Source organism: Carex rostrata, chromosome 1 (assembly GCF_964058835.1).
Source record: "Carex rostrata chromosome 1, lpCarRost1.2, whole genome shotgun sequence".
NCBI lineage: Eukaryota > Viridiplantae > Streptophyta > Magnoliopsida > Poales > Cyperaceae > Carex > Carex rostrata.
Window position 1 is genome coordinate 8,444,843 of NC_135918.1, and position 19,608 is coordinate 8,464,450.

The 19,608-nt window shown below is 32.2% G+C and overlaps 2 protein-coding genes across 2 annotated transcripts; one reads left to right on the forward strand and one right to left on the reverse strand.

The window, feature by feature from the left end:
• The first annotated feature begins 2,875 nt into the window (after window positions 1-2,875).
• Window positions 2,876-7,149, forward strand: LOC144565780 (11-beta-hydroxysteroid dehydrogenase A-like). The gene is made up of 6 exons (XM_078315617.1): window positions 2,876-3,205; window positions 3,822-4,014; window positions 4,232-4,317; window positions 4,699-4,830; window positions 6,430-6,594; window positions 6,678-7,149. The coding sequence occupies exons 1-6, from the start codon at window positions 3,023-3,025 to the stop codon at window positions 6,966-6,968; spliced, it is 1,050 nt and encodes a 349-aa protein (XP_078171743.1). The 5' UTR covers window positions 2,876-3,022; the 3' UTR covers window positions 6,969-7,149.
• Window positions 7,150-7,859: 710 nt separating this feature from the next.
• On the reverse strand, window positions 7,860-8,641 carry LOC144565786 (uncharacterized). The gene has a single exon (XM_078315626.1). It carries the CDS (start codon window positions 8,583-8,585, stop codon window positions 7,962-7,964), a length of 624 nt encoding a protein of 207 aa, XP_078171752.1. The 5' UTR covers window positions 8,586-8,641; the 3' UTR covers window positions 7,860-7,961.
• Window positions 8,642-19,608: the final 10,967 nt, after the last annotated feature.

The following is a 19,608-nucleotide window of genomic DNA, read 5'->3' on the forward strand; positions in this document are numbered from 1 at the left end:
AATTTCTGCTTGTTTTTACTTAGGTAAAAATTTTCATAATTTTTAAGCACGTTAATAACTAATTTTTATTTGAATTGTTAATGCCTCTTTATTTCAACCAATTACCAACGATCGGGACTCTAATAATCAAAATTTTCTTATATATTGATTATGTGAATTAACATTTACTTTACTTTATAAGGATTAACTAATCAGATTATTTGAACAATTTTTAATTTTTAGATTTATGTTTAATAGAAAATCTAACAGGCAAAAGTATAAAAAACCCAAAAAGTTTAATATGAAAAAAATCATAAATAAAATTTGACCGAACAAATAATAATTAATCTTTCAATTTTCTTCTGCTCATGTAAACTAGAAATAATTATAGAAATTTGTGTTTACTTATATAAATCATAATTCTGAAAAAAATGAAATAATGGGACCAGTTCGATTTTCAGGATAAAGAGAAGGAGGCAGCTCGATGAGCATAAGATCAAATTCATTCTGATGTTTGGTAAGAGCCGTTCGATCTGTATTAAAATTCATGTACATCTACTTCATGCAAATCTTAATTATCCGCACGAAAGATGTAATGTAATAAGTCGTATACAAGGGCATCAAGAATAGATAAAAGAAAATGTTATTAAAATTATATCGAGAAAATTGCTAGAAATTGACTGAATCAGATTGGAAACTCGATTTTTTTTTTAAAAAACATTTAAGATAAAAAAATTAATCTAAAACATTGAAGTATTAAATTTTACTTTGAAGCATAGTCTATAAAACTCTTTCTTTAAAATTCAGTCCATTTTTTTAACAAGTAGACCTCATAAAACAATTCAATGTATTACATTAAAATTCAAAATATTCCTTTGTAAACGAATTTAGCCCATTACTTTGAAAAAAAAATGTAACAAATTTATTATGATCTCACTATTTTATTTTCATAATTACCCTCTTCTGTTATTATATTCTCAAATATATTGATGAAAAGCTCTACTAAATTTGTAGCAATTCGATCGATTTTCACTTAGAGTTGAGACTGAGTCCAGAATAGGCAAAGTTGAAATTCAAGATTAGACAAAACTCAGATCTGAACCAAATATATACGGATATGTTATCTTTTTCAAAATCCAAGAATAGACTATCTTAATTAGGTCCTGTTCGGCCGAGTTACTGTTTCCGTGGGAAAAAAAAAATGCAGTTCAACTGAATTTTTTGTTTCTCCACGGAAACAATACTTTTCAGTTCAATTCATATGCCCATGCCCATTCCCAATTGGAGACCGAACATGCCCTAAATGTATGTAACTCCACCCATGATCATACCGCCATAGGAGTGTTAATGGGTATGATAGGAATCGAGGGGAAATCATTTTAATATTTTTACTATAAGTTAACAAAAAAAATACTCCTATTCCTATCTGTATCTGATAAACTAAAAAAAACATAAACTTATATATGTCTTATTAAATACGGTACGAATCAAATAAACAAACAAAAAATATTATTGAATAAATTTATATATAATAAAATTATATCATGCATTGTTATTTGTCTTCATCTAAATATAAATTTCATACGAAATAAATTTTTTCTCTAATATTATCTGTTACTTTAATGAAAGAAAAATTCTTCATCCGGGGTCGGATAAACAGATCAAAGGATATCTATAACGCTTGTAAGGATTTTTTTTTAAAATAGAATTAAATTTAAATATTTCAACGATACAAGAAAACTAAAGTTGAAACAGACGCAGCTACTATACTTACTGTGCATGCTTACTATACTTATTTTTTTGCCTTCCCCGAGTGTTTTTTGTTAAAATATTTAAATTTGATTACCATGCTTACTATATTTAGTGTACGTACTTACATTGCTTATTATACTTCTTTTTTTAATTCAGTATACTTGTTTTGTTCAAATATTTAACAATTCAGTATACTGTTCAAATATTTAAATTTGAGTATATCTAAGAAAAGACTTCTGTTTGGGTCCGATGCCCATTGGATCCAAAGTGGTTCCAATGGGTTCGCTCACCATCAGATCTGTTTTAAAATTCGTGCGCACAAATTTTAAAACATATGTAAAAGTTCAAGCGCGAATCTTAAAGCAGATCCGATGGTGAGCGAACCCATTGAAACCACTTTGGATCCAATGGGCATCGAACCCAAGCTGAACTCCTAAGAAAAATGCTCCGAGTCCCGATTCCGCGGGGAAAACATGAGAGGAGTTTTTCTTTTTTAAATTAAGCTATCTCCATAAGGGTCCAATCCTCTAAAGTAATTCAACTTTTGAATTTTAGATCGAGATCGTCCAATTCGAATCCATTGTTCGAGGTTGCTTCGGAATTCCAATTCCTTGCTCAAAATATGTGTCCTTCACATCGGATGGATTATCACGGATTTGAATCGTACGGTTCTGATCTAAAACCCAACGACTGGGTTACTTTACTGGATCTGAACTCCCTCCAGCATGTAACGCTTGGCAGCTGGCTCTCTCCCTGCGTCACGTGTCCTCTGAACTATCTACGTGTCGTCGTGTCATGAGCCCACATCTGCATAATTTATTTAGCTAAATCCCCTCCAGTTCTTATAAACTGGATAGTTGTGTTCTCCTAGTTTCTAATTTTCTTTTTAATATTTTTCTTTAAAATTGGCTCGGTGCAATCTAACTTTCAATATGTTATATTCACTATATTGCAAAATATCACAAACCTGTTTCTATTTAACAGAAGCACTATTTTATTACAACTATTACGCTTCCACCTCAACTTTCAAACCAATTTAATGATGTATCAATATAAAAAATGTATATAGCCAACCTTTGAACAAATTAAGAGAAAAATATCTTTGAGTTCAGTTGAAATGGAGAGGATCTAATACTTATCAATTGTAAAATGGAGACCTCCAGATACAATCAATCTCTCCTGGTCTTCTATCTCATTATCTCATTATCTCATTCCAAGTGTTGCTTCTTTAATTTTTTGAGGAAGAAAAGGGAAGAGGTTTGAATCAATTGAAGAAATATCAATCAAAAGTATGGATATCATAACTACATTGATGAACTTGATAGGCACACCTACACTGCTTATGACTCTTTTCTTCATGTTGCCTCCTTTCTACTTCTTCAAGCTCTCTCTTTCTTTTCTCTCATCAATTTTCCCTGAAGACGTCAACAGCAAGGTCGTGCTCATCACCGGCGCTTCGTCTGGCATTGGCGAGGTATTAATTAATATTATCTTGTTGCTTTTTCTCCCCATAAAACCCTTTAGAAACAATCAGAGATCTATCTATGTGTGCATGCATAGATCATCCTTTAGAAATTAAGTCACAAAAAGGAAAAGAGAGAAAAAAAAAAAAAGAGGAAACTAATTAGTATTTAGTAATACAAGTTCTGTACATGGACACACAAGTGACCACATAGGTTTGATATCAGAAAAACAAACCGTAATGAGACGTTCTTATTTGATCTCCTGTGAGTCACTTGTGTGGTCGCATGACCACGTAGATTTAATTAATGTCAGCGGTCACAGCCTGTGTGGTCACTTGTGTGGTCACATGACTTAATTACACAAAACAGACTGTAATGTGGTCGCATGACTTAATTACACAAAACAAGGCTGTGACCGCTGACATTAAATCCATTTCAATGCCTTCAATTCTGCAGTTCTGCTGCAAACTCTATTACCTATTAACCTCATTAGGGTAAATTGCTCTAAAATTATAAGATTTGGTTTCCATTTTTCATTAGTAAGTTTAATTTAATCCGATTTTTCGAGGTAAATAAGACTTGTTTTGTGTAATTAAGTCATGTGATTGATGCATGTGCAATTTGTAGCAATTGGCCTATCAATATGCAAAAAGAGGAGCGGCACTGTCCCTCGTGGCCAGAAGGGAGGGTAGTCTGCGTGAGGTTGCTGAGCGAGCACGTGACATCGGTGCTCCAGAAGTCCTTGTTATCCCCGGTGATGTTTCCATGCAAGAAGACTGTCACCGATTTGTTGAAGCCACCGTCAATCATTATGGCCGATGTGAGTTCTTCTTATTTGATGATGAGATAACTTCTGTGATGTTTTTTTAGACGCATCAAATTTGTGTAACTTGATGAAAATGATTAAATGCATTGAAATTATAAATAGTCTAACGGTTACCAAAATCAATTAATAACATATATGTGATTTGTGTGTATTAATTGGTTCGACCCGTGAAAATTAATGTTTTTCTGTTGTTTTTGGTTTCCATTGAAAGTGGATCATCTCGTAACCAATGCCGGCATAGCGCATGTTTGTGCATTTGAGGAAGTGCCAGATGTTACCATCTTCACTCCTGTTATGGTATTAAGTCTTTGTCTCTCTTTCTTTATCTCACATTCTCTCGGTCCCCACAGTAACTTGGGTGTATGGCTCGATACATTCGTACCTGACCAATAGCAAATTGTACAAATAGTGTGATATTTTTATGTTGTAGATCAGCCAGAGCTCAGGCCAGATTTGGTCTAAATTATGATTCAACCTCTGATTGAACCATTTAGAATTTTAGATTGTTTAAAATCGTTAACCGGAAAGCATCCAACCCCCGCCCCAACCCAAAAATAAAAATAGCACACGTACACACACACGTGATGGAATTTATCTGTACAATTGGAGTGGAACCCAAAGGTTATGCATTGCATATATATATCATTTATTCATGTGTATTTCTTTATTGATTTTCAGGATGTAAACTTTTGGGGTTCGGTTTTCCCAACCCATGCTGCCATTCCATATCTTAGAAGGACCGGAGGAAAAATCCTCGTCACCGCCTCATCAAGTGGTTGGAACCCTTATCCAAGAATGAGCTTCTACAGTGTACTTGTCTGACCTTAATTTTTCTTGCCTGTTTTTCTGTTAGAAATAGATGGAGATATATAGGTATTAACAGCAAAAAAAAAAAAAAAACCCAAGATTTCATGTAGAAGTTGGAGATACCAACAGATTTCATCTAGAAACCATAAAGTTTTACAAGAAGTTTTTTTTTTTTTTTAGAAACCATAAAGGTTTTGTTTTGGCAGAAGTTGGAGATACCCACAGATTTCATCTAGAAACCATAAAGTTTTACAAGAAAACCCCTATGAGTAATCAACCGACAATAATATAAGATTTCTCAAAATATAGTAATAATAAAAAGAGAAATTTAGATATATCCCCATCATAACTTGCTTAATTAGATATTTCCCCATCCAAAGTTTGAAATTAGTTATTTCCCCATCTAAACATAGCTATTTTATTAATATACCCATTCTAAAAAAATTTCACTGTAAAATTCATATTAATATTAATAAAATAAATATTTGACAATTTTACCCTTAAATAATTCTTTCTTCTTTCTTCCCTTCCTTTCAAGATGGCTATGCGGCTATGCCCCACCCTCCCTCTCTCCAGGTGTGATATTCCTCTGTTTCAAGGGAGAAACAAATCATGCCTCCCTTAGAAGCTCCAAAAGCATAGCCCAACGTTATGTGTCTTTTTGCCATTAATTTCAAAAATCAAAATTCTACAAATAATTATTGTAAACACCAGTTTAATGATGCACAATCATAAAGTACATGGTATACGGAAATAGTACATTTAAGCACAAATCATTGTATTGTATACAAAATAATAATATATAACTCATGCAAAAATGTTTGACATGCACCAAACATGAAAGGTCTTCACTCTCTGATGCCAGTTTGCTAGTAACAGTAGGGTCACGACCATGAAATTGTGGGGCTCAGCTGCCAGTCAGTGCACCGGGCCGTTCTTCATCATCCACTTGTACAATGGCAGGAAGAGGGCCTCCAAGCAAGTCTGAGTTATCGCGCGCGGAGAGATAGTTCGGGTCAGTGAAGTGAGCTAGTCCGGGCTGACCCATGAACCACCAGTTCCTTTATTATTCTTGAGAGAAGCAGTGACAGCGAGGCTCCTGTGGGGTTTAAAATAGGCAGTAAGGTGATATCAGGGGTGCAACGCGAGCAGGGAAAGGGGAAGGCAAGAGCATAGCCATGGGGAAGAGTGAAGCTTACAAAGAGGGAAGAAAGATGAAAGAATTATTTAAGGGTAAAATTGTCAAATATTTATTTTATTAATATTAATATGAATTTTACAGTGAAAAAAATTTAGAATGGGTATATTAATAAAATAGATATGTTTAGATGGGGAAATAACTAATTTTCAACTTTGGATGGGGAAATATCTAATTAAGCAAGTTATGATGGGGATATATCTAAATTTCTCTAATAAAAAAAGACTTATGAAATAATTAGAACATATCTTAAGATTCGTTTCTGGCTAAAACAACATTACAACTAATACGTCATAATCCAAACACCCATTGCCCTTTGATTTAAAGGGCTTTTAGAAGGCCTTGGCCCAAAGCTCTGTTTATTTCACAGTTATCTGAGAGCATTGAAATATGTTTAATTACAGGCTGCAAACGCAGCTGTGATAAACTTCTTCGAGACACTACGCATTGAAATCGGCGATGCAGTAGGAATTACAATTGCCACACCCGGATGGGTCGAGTCGGAGATGACCAAAGGGAAGGTTTTATCCGAACATGGCGACACCCAAGTGGATCAAGAAACCAGAGATGTAAGCCTAACCTTCCATTTTGTTGTAATTAATGACATTTATGATTCTAGCACTGCACTTAAATAAACAATGAACACTTGTAGGCTCAAATTGGGGTGATGCCAGTAGAATATGCCGAGAATTGTGCAAAGGCCATGGTTGATGCTGTGTGCCGAGGGGACCGGTACCTAACAATTCCAACGTGGTTCAGAGTGATATACCTTTGGCGTGTGTTTGCACCAGAGGTGCCAGAGTGGTGTTATCGCATGCTGTACATGACCCAACCAGGTCACCCGGTATCCGAGGCACCTAGCAAAAAGATGCTGGATACTACCGGCGCGAAGCATGTGCTTTACCCATCATCTCTCCAGACCCCTGAAATCAAGAAAGAATGAGGTGAAATAAAGCTTCTTGTCTGGTTGCTCATGTATCTGTTTGTACATAAAATAAGGTTGTATGCTGTAGTAGCATGTTAATTTGCAAAACCTGTTATATGTGGCTGGTTTGTTTCACTGCTTGTAATTAAGTTCAGATGGTATTTGATAATATTTACCTTGCAGAACAGTTTTCGAATTTGTGCAACTTCGCAATTTTTAGCACTTCAAAAATTTGAAATTTTTAGCTGTTTTTACCCCTTCAAATCAAATAAACGATAGCAGTCGATGATTATAAATATTGTTGATATGGCGTTTTTAGCCAGGAGAATACCGATTTATAATAATCGACAATATTTTTATATGGAATGTTTCCAAATCATATTGCGTTTAGTGAATCGTTCCATTTTACATTTTATCGTGCTGTTTCGTATATTGAATTGAATTGTTAAAATAAGTTAAACTGATCATAATATATGTCAGAACAATTATTTACGATATTAAGTAAAAACAAGTTTCATTTGAAAACCCATTATAATATTCTGCACAATATTTAAAGGAACTGCACATAGCACATAACGGGTTGTCCAAAAGAGGATGAGAATTGAGAAGCATATTGGCATCAGACCCAACCCAAGCTCTCAGAATTCTAAGGCCCTGGCCCAATGTTTGGGCCGAACTGGGCCTATATCAGCTCTCCGTTTTGAACTGGTAAGTACATAAATACATAAACTGGTAAACAGAATTTAGGAATTGTACCGGAGGTGCATAAACTGGTAAAATAAATTGAGGTATTGAACTGAAGGAAGGTACATAAACAAATTACAGAATTAAAATCTTGACAAAATTTCTCGATCTCTAAATAAAATAGCAAACGGCATTCTGTTTAGAAATCAGAAGCATTACATCAGTTATCTAAAATACAAAGTTATAATTAGCTTTATATGTACAACACACTAGATTTTGTGCTCTTATATTTTTTTTTTCTTCCTAATACGTCATACACTAAGCAAATTAATAACAGGAGATAGCCATTCTTGCTTCTAGCCTTATTTGCATGTTAAATTTAGCAATAAAGTCCTCCACTCTTTTGTTAAACTCTTCTGCAGGCCACTCCTCCATTTCTTCCTCTTCTCTCTCCATTTCTTCTTCATCCTCTCTCATCTCCATTTCTTCACACTCTCTCTCCCCTTCTTCTCCATCCTCTTGTATCATTATTATTTCTTTCTTATCAACAATGTCTACAATATCTCTCTCTTCGACTACTTCTACCACCTCAACCTCCTTATTCTCTTGAATAATCTCTACATGATCTGTTTCTTTTGAAATTTCATATGACAACATCTTTCTCTCCACTTCGAAATATTCAACTTTCTCATTTCCAATCATACAATCGTACTCATCATTCTTAGTACATTTTCCAAGCTTCGATTCGCCGAAAAGAAAGATGACAATTAGATTAGATACAATGAAGAGGCTTTTTGGTGCCACAGCCATTGATATAATTTTAGGAAGTGAAACTGAGAAGAAAATGATGAAAAAGTGATAAACTTGAGGCACCCAGGTGAGACTTGAGAGGAAAAAACCAAGCATTAAAACCCTTAGACTATATTTTACCAATGATCTGAAAGGGTCCATTTTGGAATAACCAAAGGTTTTGAGGTTCTAGAAGTAGTTGAAATTATGTGGGGATTTGGATATTGGTCTACTGGAACAAAGAGTAGTACATGAAAGGGGTATTTATAGGTCTCAAAAGGTGTTGCTTTTGTTCTATAATTTGTTTTGATTCTCTATGTTGTTTAAAACGCCAAGGAAAGTGATTGGTTTCTTTCGTGGCTTCCCTTTATTGTGTAATGCTTTCTCTACCAATTAATTGATTTTAATAGGGGCATAATTAAGACTACGTCGTTCTTTGTTTAATTTAATAACCGCAATCAATCAGTCATATAATTCATATAGTGAAACCATGCATGATTGCACTACTCTGATGTTGAGTGAAAATAATTTATTATGGTCGAGCGGTAAATCCATCTGATTTTAATTCTAATTTGATTTGTTTACAAGTCGAACACAAATCGAGCTCAATTATTGAGTAGGACTAAGGTACGTGTTCTTAAGTTCACTAAGGTCTTATGTGAACTCAACTCTAAAATCTATCGAATTTGCTTCAAACGATGAATCTAAATTGTTGAAATCCTTCTACCTTATGCACTACGGCATATAGGAGGCATTTAATATTGAGCTATTTTAAAAGAGCTAATTATAAGATTATATACAGTCTTTTAATTAGCTCCTAGAGACGGAGATACACTACGGCATGTAGGAGGCGGCATTTAATTAATTCCTCCCCAGGCTCAAAGAATTCATTACAACACTTAGTTTTGCTATATTATTTTAAAAAATATATAATGTTTCTAAATATATATATATAGAGAGAGAGAGGGGCTAAGCTCAAATCGTTTGTTCCTGGACTTAGGAACAAATGACTCGGTTCTCCAATTTTTGAAGTTCAAATGGCCGATCCAAACCGTTAGATGTTTAATCTATATTAAAATGTGCTTGGAGACTAAATTTTATATGTTTTTTTTTTAATTTTACTATTTATCAAGATTGTTTGAAAATCGCTGTTTTTATTAAAATTCTGCACCATAAAAAAACAGTGACTTTCAAACCATCTTAATAAATAGTAAAAAAATTCCAAAAAATATAAAATTTTGTCTCCAAGCACATTTTAATATAGATTAAACATCTAACGGTTTGGATCGGCCGTTTGAACTTCGGAAATCAGAGAATTGAGTCGTTTGTTCCTGAGTCCAGGAACAAACGATTTGAGTTTAGCCATTCTCTCTCTCTCTCTCTATATATATATATATATATAAATATGGTTCTAAACTTCTAATTCAAAATAATTGTAATATTATGTCTTATCATAAATTTTTGACTCATCTGCAATGCTTTTAAGTTCTGACCTAAAATTTGAACTAGATCCAAATCAAATACGAACATTTTTAATTATAAATAAAACTTGAAATTAATCCTAGTCCACAGGTATACATCTTATAATACATTTAATTTTCCAAAACATATTATGTCTATTGAATTTATTTCCAACGACAAAGATTAATTTAATTAACGAGTAGCTTTTAGGTCATAAATTAATATATACATTTATTTCCATTAGTCTTTCAGTTCAGACCTTAATTAAGACACATCTACACAAGATTCAAGCCTTTACCTTTTATCGTGTTGATTTTATAATTTCTGAATAGAAAAGTATTTGTTGTTTATTTTCTATATGTTTACAAAGTTCTTATGATCTCTATTTAATTACAAGGCCCAAAAGGAGCTGTTGGTACCTAACCTAATACCTATTTTAATTTTGGTTGTCTTGATACCTGTGTACAATATACCGTTTATTTTCTTTCCTACTCCTAACAAGGATTTTTTTTTTCTTTTAAAATAGCATCAAAGTTAACTATTTCAGCGAAACAAATATATTGAATTTAATTGTTATCAAAAACAGCTCAACCGATTCACATACTTATTGCCTGGATAGTAAACTGCCTCCACCGATCTACGGTGTTGTTTTTTATAAAAAAACAAATTCAATATGCTTGTTTCGTTGAAATATTTAAATTTGATTCTATTTATAAAAAAAAAATCCTAACAAGAGAACATAGCTATGAATGTATTCTGAGATCAATCATTTTATTTTTATTTTTATTTTTATTTTCAACATCACTTCTCAACCAGTTAGGATTGTAAATGTCGATTAATTCTAAACTTGTTTGTGATTTTCTCAAACATAATTAGATATAATTATTTATTAAAGATATTTACTAGTTGATCCTACTTCTCTCTTTTTAATTTTTTACTTGCACTTTTTTTTTTCTCTAACAAAGTGACAATTAACTTTTATGTGGTTGATTCGTTAATGAAATTAATTGATCTTTTAAATAGAGACTATCAATTGCATTAATAATTGTACTAAGTTTATAAGTTGATAAGGATCACAATTTAAAAGCGACCAATTATATATGCCGGATTCTGTTTTTTCTTTTCTTAATTATATAAATAGGACTTTTGTAGCATGGGATTCAATATGTGTGTAAAAATAGGAAACAGAAAAAGGAACCTTCACAAAATTGGTGTTAAGAACAAGGCAAAAAGAATATGAAACTTTATATATGCTTATGCTTTGTTGGGTTAGAGAACAAAGTACATTGTACTCTCAAAAGAGCCTATTAATCTAAAAATTAAGACTCCTAACATTTAATTTTGGTTCATCGTACCTTAAAAGGTACATTCTTTTCACACCTTATCCTTCGAATTAATTAAGTATGGCCCAATTCCACGTGTTACTTTAATTAATTTAATTATGACAGCTGGTTGTTGATCATGATAAGGTCAAGATATATACAATATACTTGTGATCAGTAATAAAGATTAACGCAAAATCTTATATAGTAATTAATTTTGTAAGTGATAATACCGAGTTGATCAGGGGCTTGTAAAGCCAGACGACCAAAATTTGAGGCAATTCAAAAGTGAACGACTTGAAATTTGACACATAATCTCCCCCATGAATTTCAGGATTTTTTTATTCTCTCGCTATCACCAACTCAATCATCCAAAGGCCTGTTTTCTTCCATACACCTGTCCTCCTCTAATTTCGGGTGAGTAAGTAATGGACTTCAATTTCTTTGTCATACTCTAATCCAAACGCCTGTTTTTTTAACTAGTGCGAGTAAGTAATGGACTGCATTTCTTTGTCATATTATAATCCAAACACCTGTTTTTCTAAATAGGGTGAGTAAGTAATGGACTGCATTTCTCTATCATACACTAATCCAAACGCCTGTTTTTCTAATTAGTGTGTTTTGATTTAATATTTTTTTGTACTTGGAAGTATTTGGTGAGTTGGTAGAATTATGTATGATGCAAAGGTCCAAGTATGATGTTTTATGGGAGTACCTAGGTCATGAGACATATGAGACAGTATTCGTGAGGATATTGTTGCGGATACACTTGTCATTAATACTGACAAATTTAGTAAAAACACTTTTATGTCGATGTATCCTTTCAGATAGTCACTTTTTACCTCCGCAGTCTACGAATACTGCTCTATTCTTGTAGTGATATATGTTACTCACAAATATATACTACGATATATATGATATATATATATATATATATAGAGTTAGGCTGGGGTGCTATGGATAGCATAGTGGCCTCTATGCTACGGCTCAATATTCAAGTTTTCAAAATCCAAACGGTCGATCCAAACCGTTCATCTTATTCTCCATATTAATATCTGCTTGGAGACCAAATTTTATATTTTTCTGAATTTTTTTACTATTTATTAAGTATTTTACAAAATTGTTGATCCAACGGTGGCTGCACAAAACAGTAAAACCGTTGGATTAGCGATTTTCAAAGTGGCTTAATAAATAGTAAAAAAATTCAGAAAATTATAAAATTTGGTCTCCAAGCAGATATTAATATGGAGAATAAGATGAACGGTTCGGATCGACCGTTTGGATTTTAAAAACTCGAATATTGAGCCGTAGCATAGAGGCCACTATGCTATCCATAGCACCCCAGCCTAACTCTATATATATATATATATGGTGGTATGTTTTAAGATGTATTACTAATACTTGAGTGAAGCTATGGTACTATGTATAGCGCATATTGATTCATATTATGTATCATTCAAACAATTAATCTGAATTGTTCAACATAATATCTGTATGAAAATGTACACACAATTTTATTTTTGAACGAGTAAGAATTTACTTATGGTTGTATTTGATATACAGTTCCAATCGAACAATCAATTACTTGCATTTGCTCGAGACCGAAAGTTGATCCAACATCAAAGGCTTAAATTCAAAAGATTTGAATTTGGAGTAACCCAAACTAAGACAACAATTATTAATTTTTTGAGATTTATTAAGACGAAATTGAAGAGTATGTGTGTATTTTCAAGGGGAAAGTCATATGTTTAAAATTCAGTCGAAATATTTAATAAATATATATAAGTTGGAAGATTGTCCTCATTTTTATCCAAAAAAAAAAAAAAAATTGAAATCATTTTCGTGAAAAGATACTGAGGACCTATGTACCTCAGATCGGAAATAAATATGTGTTATTTCTTGGGAATAACAGGAACTGTTATTCTGATTTTAACTGTTGATCTTTGTTAAAATTTGCACATGAAAAACTTAATTTGTTGAGATTCACATATGAAAAAATTTGAATGGTTGAGATCGAATAATATGATCTTGTTATTTCTTGGGAATTGGTTGAGATCGGAGCAACAAATCCTTATTATTTCTTGGGATAACAGCGTATTTATTTCCCCCCAAATCAGCTACGCTTAATAAACATGAAGTTTTAGACCGACATTTTTATTTTTACCCAATTAACAAAATATTTTAATAATAATAACCATGGTTTAGAAATAGTTTTAAAAATACCCAAACCGTGAAATTTTTCCACGACTTAGAATTTTAATTCCAAACCGTGGAAAAATTTCACGGTTCCAAGTTTTTTTTTTTTTTTTTTAAAAAACAGAATTTTGTTTATTTTTAATTTTTTGTATTGAAATATTAGAAATGTTGAATATATTTCTTTGAAAATAGATGAAATATAATATAATTTGATTTATTAGAAAGACTGTAGCAAATAACCTAGATCAACATTTTTCAGGCCGGATTTTTCGCGGCTGTAAGAAAAATTAATATATTTCATTATGTGTTATTGTAAAAAAATAAAAATGCTTGAATTCTGAGTTATTGATCCCGGTTCAAAAGTCACTTCTAGGTAATACAGAAAATATTGTCATCCTTTTAGTACATTTAATTTATAAAAAGTTGTATTTATTTTTGAAAAAAATAAAAACTTTAAGTTATTTAATGATTGTTATTGAAAAAAAAATTTCAAGATACAACTTTTTAAAATTATTAATTAAATGTCTTTGTTGGAAACTTGGAACCTCATTTCTTTCTACCTCCCCGCCCCTCCCCACCTCATGTTCACATTCACACTTTCTTATAAGTCCGTACTTAGAATGGTTTCAATTCACCTTAGCATTGATTCTGATTTTTTTTTTTTTCTGAAAATATATATTACTGATTTTATTTATTTTTGTGAAGTGTTTTTTTTTTCCTCACAACGTAGGTATTGTTGAGAATTTTATGATTGTAAGCAAAGTGGAGGCATAAATTTTTTTTATGTGAGCAAAAATATATACTTTAAATTATAATAATAATTTCAATTTATAAACTTAAATAAATGAATAATTATATGAAACCCCCCACTCACATCCCCTCATTTTCCCCGCACTCTCTCTTCCTTAACTGCCATATATTTCCCCACTAATTTCGTTAAAAGTTTCTTTTTATTCCCGCATTAAATTAGATTGTCATTTAATACCAATTCCCGCATTAATTATGCCTTCCTCTAATAATAATTTCCGCATTAATTATTCCTTTAAAAACAATCTCCGCATTAATTCTACTGTTATCTAATAACAATCCCCGTTAATAAATGCTTATCTGTTAATTGATGTTCAAAAAAATATTTATCATTATTTTTGAGAAGTATTTATCCTTGTAACATAAATTATTTATCCATGTAACATAGAGTATTCATCATTATGTCTGAGAGTATTTATCATTGATGTTTTACTGAAAGTTGCAAGTATGCCTGAGAAGTATTTATCCATGTAATATAAAGTATTTATCCATATAATGTAAAGTATTTATCTATGTAACATAAAGTATTTATCATTATGTCTCAAAGTATTTATCATTGGGTGAGGGGATTGTTTATTTAATGGTCTCCAGTTGTGCGGGGACGATTCAAAAAAAAAGAAATTTTGTGCGGGGACAATTAATGGATTGATTTATTCTTTCATAAATATAGATCATTGCATAGGGTTTAATACCTGACAAATTCAAGTTAAATATTTCGATGCTTCAAGTTAAATACCCGCAGTTTTTTAAACGCTCATTAATGATTGAGCGGTCCCCCCATGTTTAATGGTCCCCAGTTGTGCGGGGACGATTAAAAAAAAAGAAATTTTGTGCGGGGACAATTAATGGATTAATTTATTCTTTCATAAATAGAGATCATTGCAGAGGGTTTAATACCTGACAAATTTAAGATAAATACTTTGATGCTTCAAGTTAATACTCGCAGCTTTTTAAATGCTCATTAATGATTGAACGGTCCCTCCATGTTTTTTTTGGCAATATCTGCGGGGATAAATGCGGAGTGAAGGCTACGGGGATTGTTATCAGTGTCCTAAATAAATAGAGGTTAGAGAACCAATGCAGAACTATATATTTAGCTGGATCAGTAATTAGTAAAAAGACATATTTTTCTTAAGGACAAAATTTCTTAGCTAGGTGTCACAAATTAATGCAACTTACTTTGGTGTAGGTCAATAGCATGGACAAAAGGAATAGATGAACATAAATTATGAAGCACAAAGATATTCTTGAATTGACTAGAGTAGTACTTGGGGACTAAGGAAGAAGCATTGAGAAACTATGTATATTCATTTCATTTCAATTGAATAGATGGTCAATTGTGAATGCCCCAATATGAGATTCCCATTTTAATTTGGATTGGCATGGGGCTCAAATTCAACAAGTGCCTAACCATCTATCAACTTCACTCAATATCTTTCTTTGATTAGTGCCGCCAACAGATATATTGATATTAAAAAAAGAAGTTTTTATTTACAATGGGCGAAACTGAAAATTAAAAGGTGAAGATAATTAGCTTGTAAAGATAACAGCCAGAAGAGCACAATAGTCCCTCGCAAAATTTGTCTTCTGCTCCCAGTATTTATTACACAATAGTCTAATTATTACTTCTCTAGAATTCTTTTACTGTTACAAGATCCCAGTATTTATTATTATTTAGAGCTCAGATAATTAATTAATATCTAACTATTTCCTTTGCTGTCATGTATATTGTTTGGTTGAATCGGAATCTGTTCAAAATCCCTTCACTAAAATATTTTATGATGTTTGGTCTTTTTTCTATTAATTTTTCTGATTCAACATTTGATCTAAGTCATATTCAAATAAATTTAGTGATATTAAATTGAATGATAATATTATTATACTGAATTTTAAAAAGAGAAGGGATCCACTTAAACCCTTTTTTAGTGACACCAGATTACATTCTATATTTTCAAAGTTTTCAAAGTTCAAACAGTCGATCCAGACCGTTCAACATGATGGATATATTAAAATGTGCTTGCAGATCAAATTTTTACATTTTTTTTTAATTCTTTTAGTATTTATTAAGTATTTTACAAAATCGTTGTTTTCAGACCTTTGAATTTTTGTATCCATCTTAATAAATAGTAAAAAAAATCAAAAAAAAATGTAATATTTGATCTGCAAGCACATTTTAATATATTCATCACATTGAACGGTTTAATGTTTAGACTTTGAAAATATAAGTTGTAATCCAGTGTCACCAAAATAAAGATATAAGTCTTAATTAGTAGCGATAACAAAATAATCAGATATCAATATACTAGCTCTCATCATAAGAATAAATTAGGTATGGCTTTTATGAATTTTATAATAATATTCGAGGAAGTTTTGTTGTGATTCTAGGCATGATACTCACATATGAAAAAATTGTTAGTAAACTTGGTAGAAATTACCAGTTTGCGAGTTCCTAGAACAAAAATATTTTCTTATGGTAAATTAAAAATAAACAGTTTGATAATTGTCTTCCAACCTGTTTATGGTAAGTTAGAAGTTAAATTATCAAATATTTCGACTAGCAGATTAAGTTTATACTAATAGCATCAGTTGTCTATAATAAGAATGTCTAATCCAATTATCCAAATAACAAACCTTAGTCCAAAAAACTAGCCTAGAACAACAAGTTCTATACTTCTAATTTCTATTTATAATAAGATTTTCATTTATTTATAATAAAAAAAAAATCGGTTGGTTATACTAATTGCCTCCATATAACTAGGGATGGCAAAAAAGCTCGTACCTCATGGTTCGATAGTGACTCATATCTGACTCGCTTGCTAACACCTCGTTCCTTATTGGACCGAGTTGTTCACGAGCCAGCTCGCCACTAGCTTGGTCCAGAATTAACGAGTTTAAGCTGGAGCCAACTTTGCTCACCAACTCGGCTAGGCATCAATTTGTGAATTTGTGTGCATTTTATACTATCTAGCTCAGTCCAACTCAGTCAGCTCGGTCCATAAAGTTTGTGGAATTTATTTTTTTCTTATAACAAGATCCAGCCAGATCCAGTGAGCTAGCTCGGTCTAGCTCGTGACAATTTGAAGCTGAGATTTCAAATCTGACCCCTAAAATCAGCTCGCTCGTCACTCGAATGAGCCACCCGTGACGAGTTCAAGCTGAGCCCAGCTCGTTTTCCTCCCCTACATATAGCAATTAAACAGAAGAATTTTAACGGAGGATTTCACCCAGGGTAGTGGGTAATAGTATAAATAATTGAACATTTTGATTATAAACTACGGTCCATCAGAGATTCAGAATACATGATTAGAAGAATAGTAAATGAAGCACCAATATTTGCTGTTGTTAATTTTCTCACAGTTTTATTTTATTTTTATTATCATTGTTTTAAAAGCTAAATCCAATCATAACACTGAATTAATTCCAATAATATTAGTCAGTAGCAAACCTGCATGAAACCCCATCCCTTTCTAATTCAAACCCACAAAACAGAACACAAACCCCACCATTTTTGTGAAAGATTCAATTCTTATAGTTGCGCTGAAAGCAACAATTTACTTTGTTATTGTGGCTTTGCTTTGTGGAGCTTAAAAGTAGATTACAACAATAGCCACAAGATTCGCGAATTAAATCCGAATAATTTTTTTTTTTTTTTTTGTGATGCCGAATCGAACACCGAATTATTTGGTTAACCGAACTTTGATCAAATTAAACCTTAATAATTTGCGAATTTTACGATTTTTTTTTTTAATTTTACAAAATTTTTCTAAATTTTTTTCATTTTTTTTTAAAATTTATTTTCTTACATGACTGAGATATCTGATCAAAATTATAGTTACTTTAAGAAGATTAATAGTGGAACTTGTATCTTTCAAAAGAATAACAAGCCACATCAAAAATAAATAAATAAAAAAAGACAGCAAGAATCTTCATAACTCCATTTTTGTATTCTTCTCTTCCAGGCGAAGTATTTCTAATACAATGATTGCATTTTTCCTTTTGACTTGAGAGATCGGTAAACTGTCAATTTGGAAGCACCAAGTGGCAATTGCATGTAGTCTCCATGTGGAAGAACTTATTCCAATCATACATTTTGATTCTTTGAATAATCCAACGTGCAAAGGAATAAATATATATCGGGCTTTGAAGACATGATCAAAAGGTCCAGTAATAGTCGACCATAATTGGACCTTATATTGGGGATTCAGCCCATCGAATTTTAGGCCCAGATATCTAATTATATGTAGCCCGTTATGAAACTTGTTCCAGTAGACCAGGCCTTCTTTTATCTTAAGGCCTACAATCATGATTCCATCTAAGCATAACAGAAAGAAAGAGAGAACGAAAAGGAGAAATCATACAACCATACAATTATTCGTTGCAATATTCCTCTACTGACTAGTTCAAGTTCAAGCAGGAGCCAAGTTTGCTCACCAGCTAGACGAGGCATCAATTTGTGAATTTGTAAGAATTTTTGTGTATTTTATACTGTCTAGCTCGGTCCATAAAATTTGTGAAATTTATTTTCTTCTTAAAACAAGATCCAGTCAGATCCAACGAGCTAGCTTGATCCAGCTCATGACGATTTCAAGTTAAAATTTCAGTTTGGACAAGCCAACTCGTGACGAGTTCAAGCTGAGCCCAGCTCATGACGAGCCCTACATATAACAATTAAACAGGAGAATTTTAACAGAGGATATATTTCACCTGGGTAGTGGGTAAAAGTATAAATAATTGAACATTTTGATTATAAACTACGGTCTATCAGAGATTCAGAATACATGATTAGAAGAATAGTAAATGAAGCACCAATATTTGCTGTTGTTTATTTTCTCACAGTTCTATTTTATTTTTATTATCATTGTTTTAAAAGGTAAATCCAATCATAACACTGAACTGATTCCAATAATATTAGTCAGTCCCAAACCTGAAACCCCATCCCTTTCTAATTCAAATCCACAAAACAGAACACAAACCCCACCATTTTTGTGAAAGATTCAATTCTTATAGTTGCGCTGAAAGCAACAATTTACTTTGTTATTGTGGCTTTGCTTTTTGGAGCTTAAAAGTAGGTTACAACTAGATTCGCAAATTAAACCCGAATAAGTCGTCTTTTTTTGTGATACCGAACCGATTGCCGAATTATTCGGTTGGCCGAACATTGACCGAATTAAACTCGAATAGTTTGCGAATTATACAAAAAAATTCTGAATTATTCGCAAAAATTTTCCAAATTTTTCGCGGAATTTTTTTTTTTGGGTTTTTTTTTTCTTTTTTGCTTTCTTACATGACTGAGATCTCTGATCCGGATAATTCCAAATCAATTCCTAATCATATCCGAATTATTCCCGAATCACGAAATTTTGTCACTATGGTTACAACAGGTGAGGAATGCATGGATT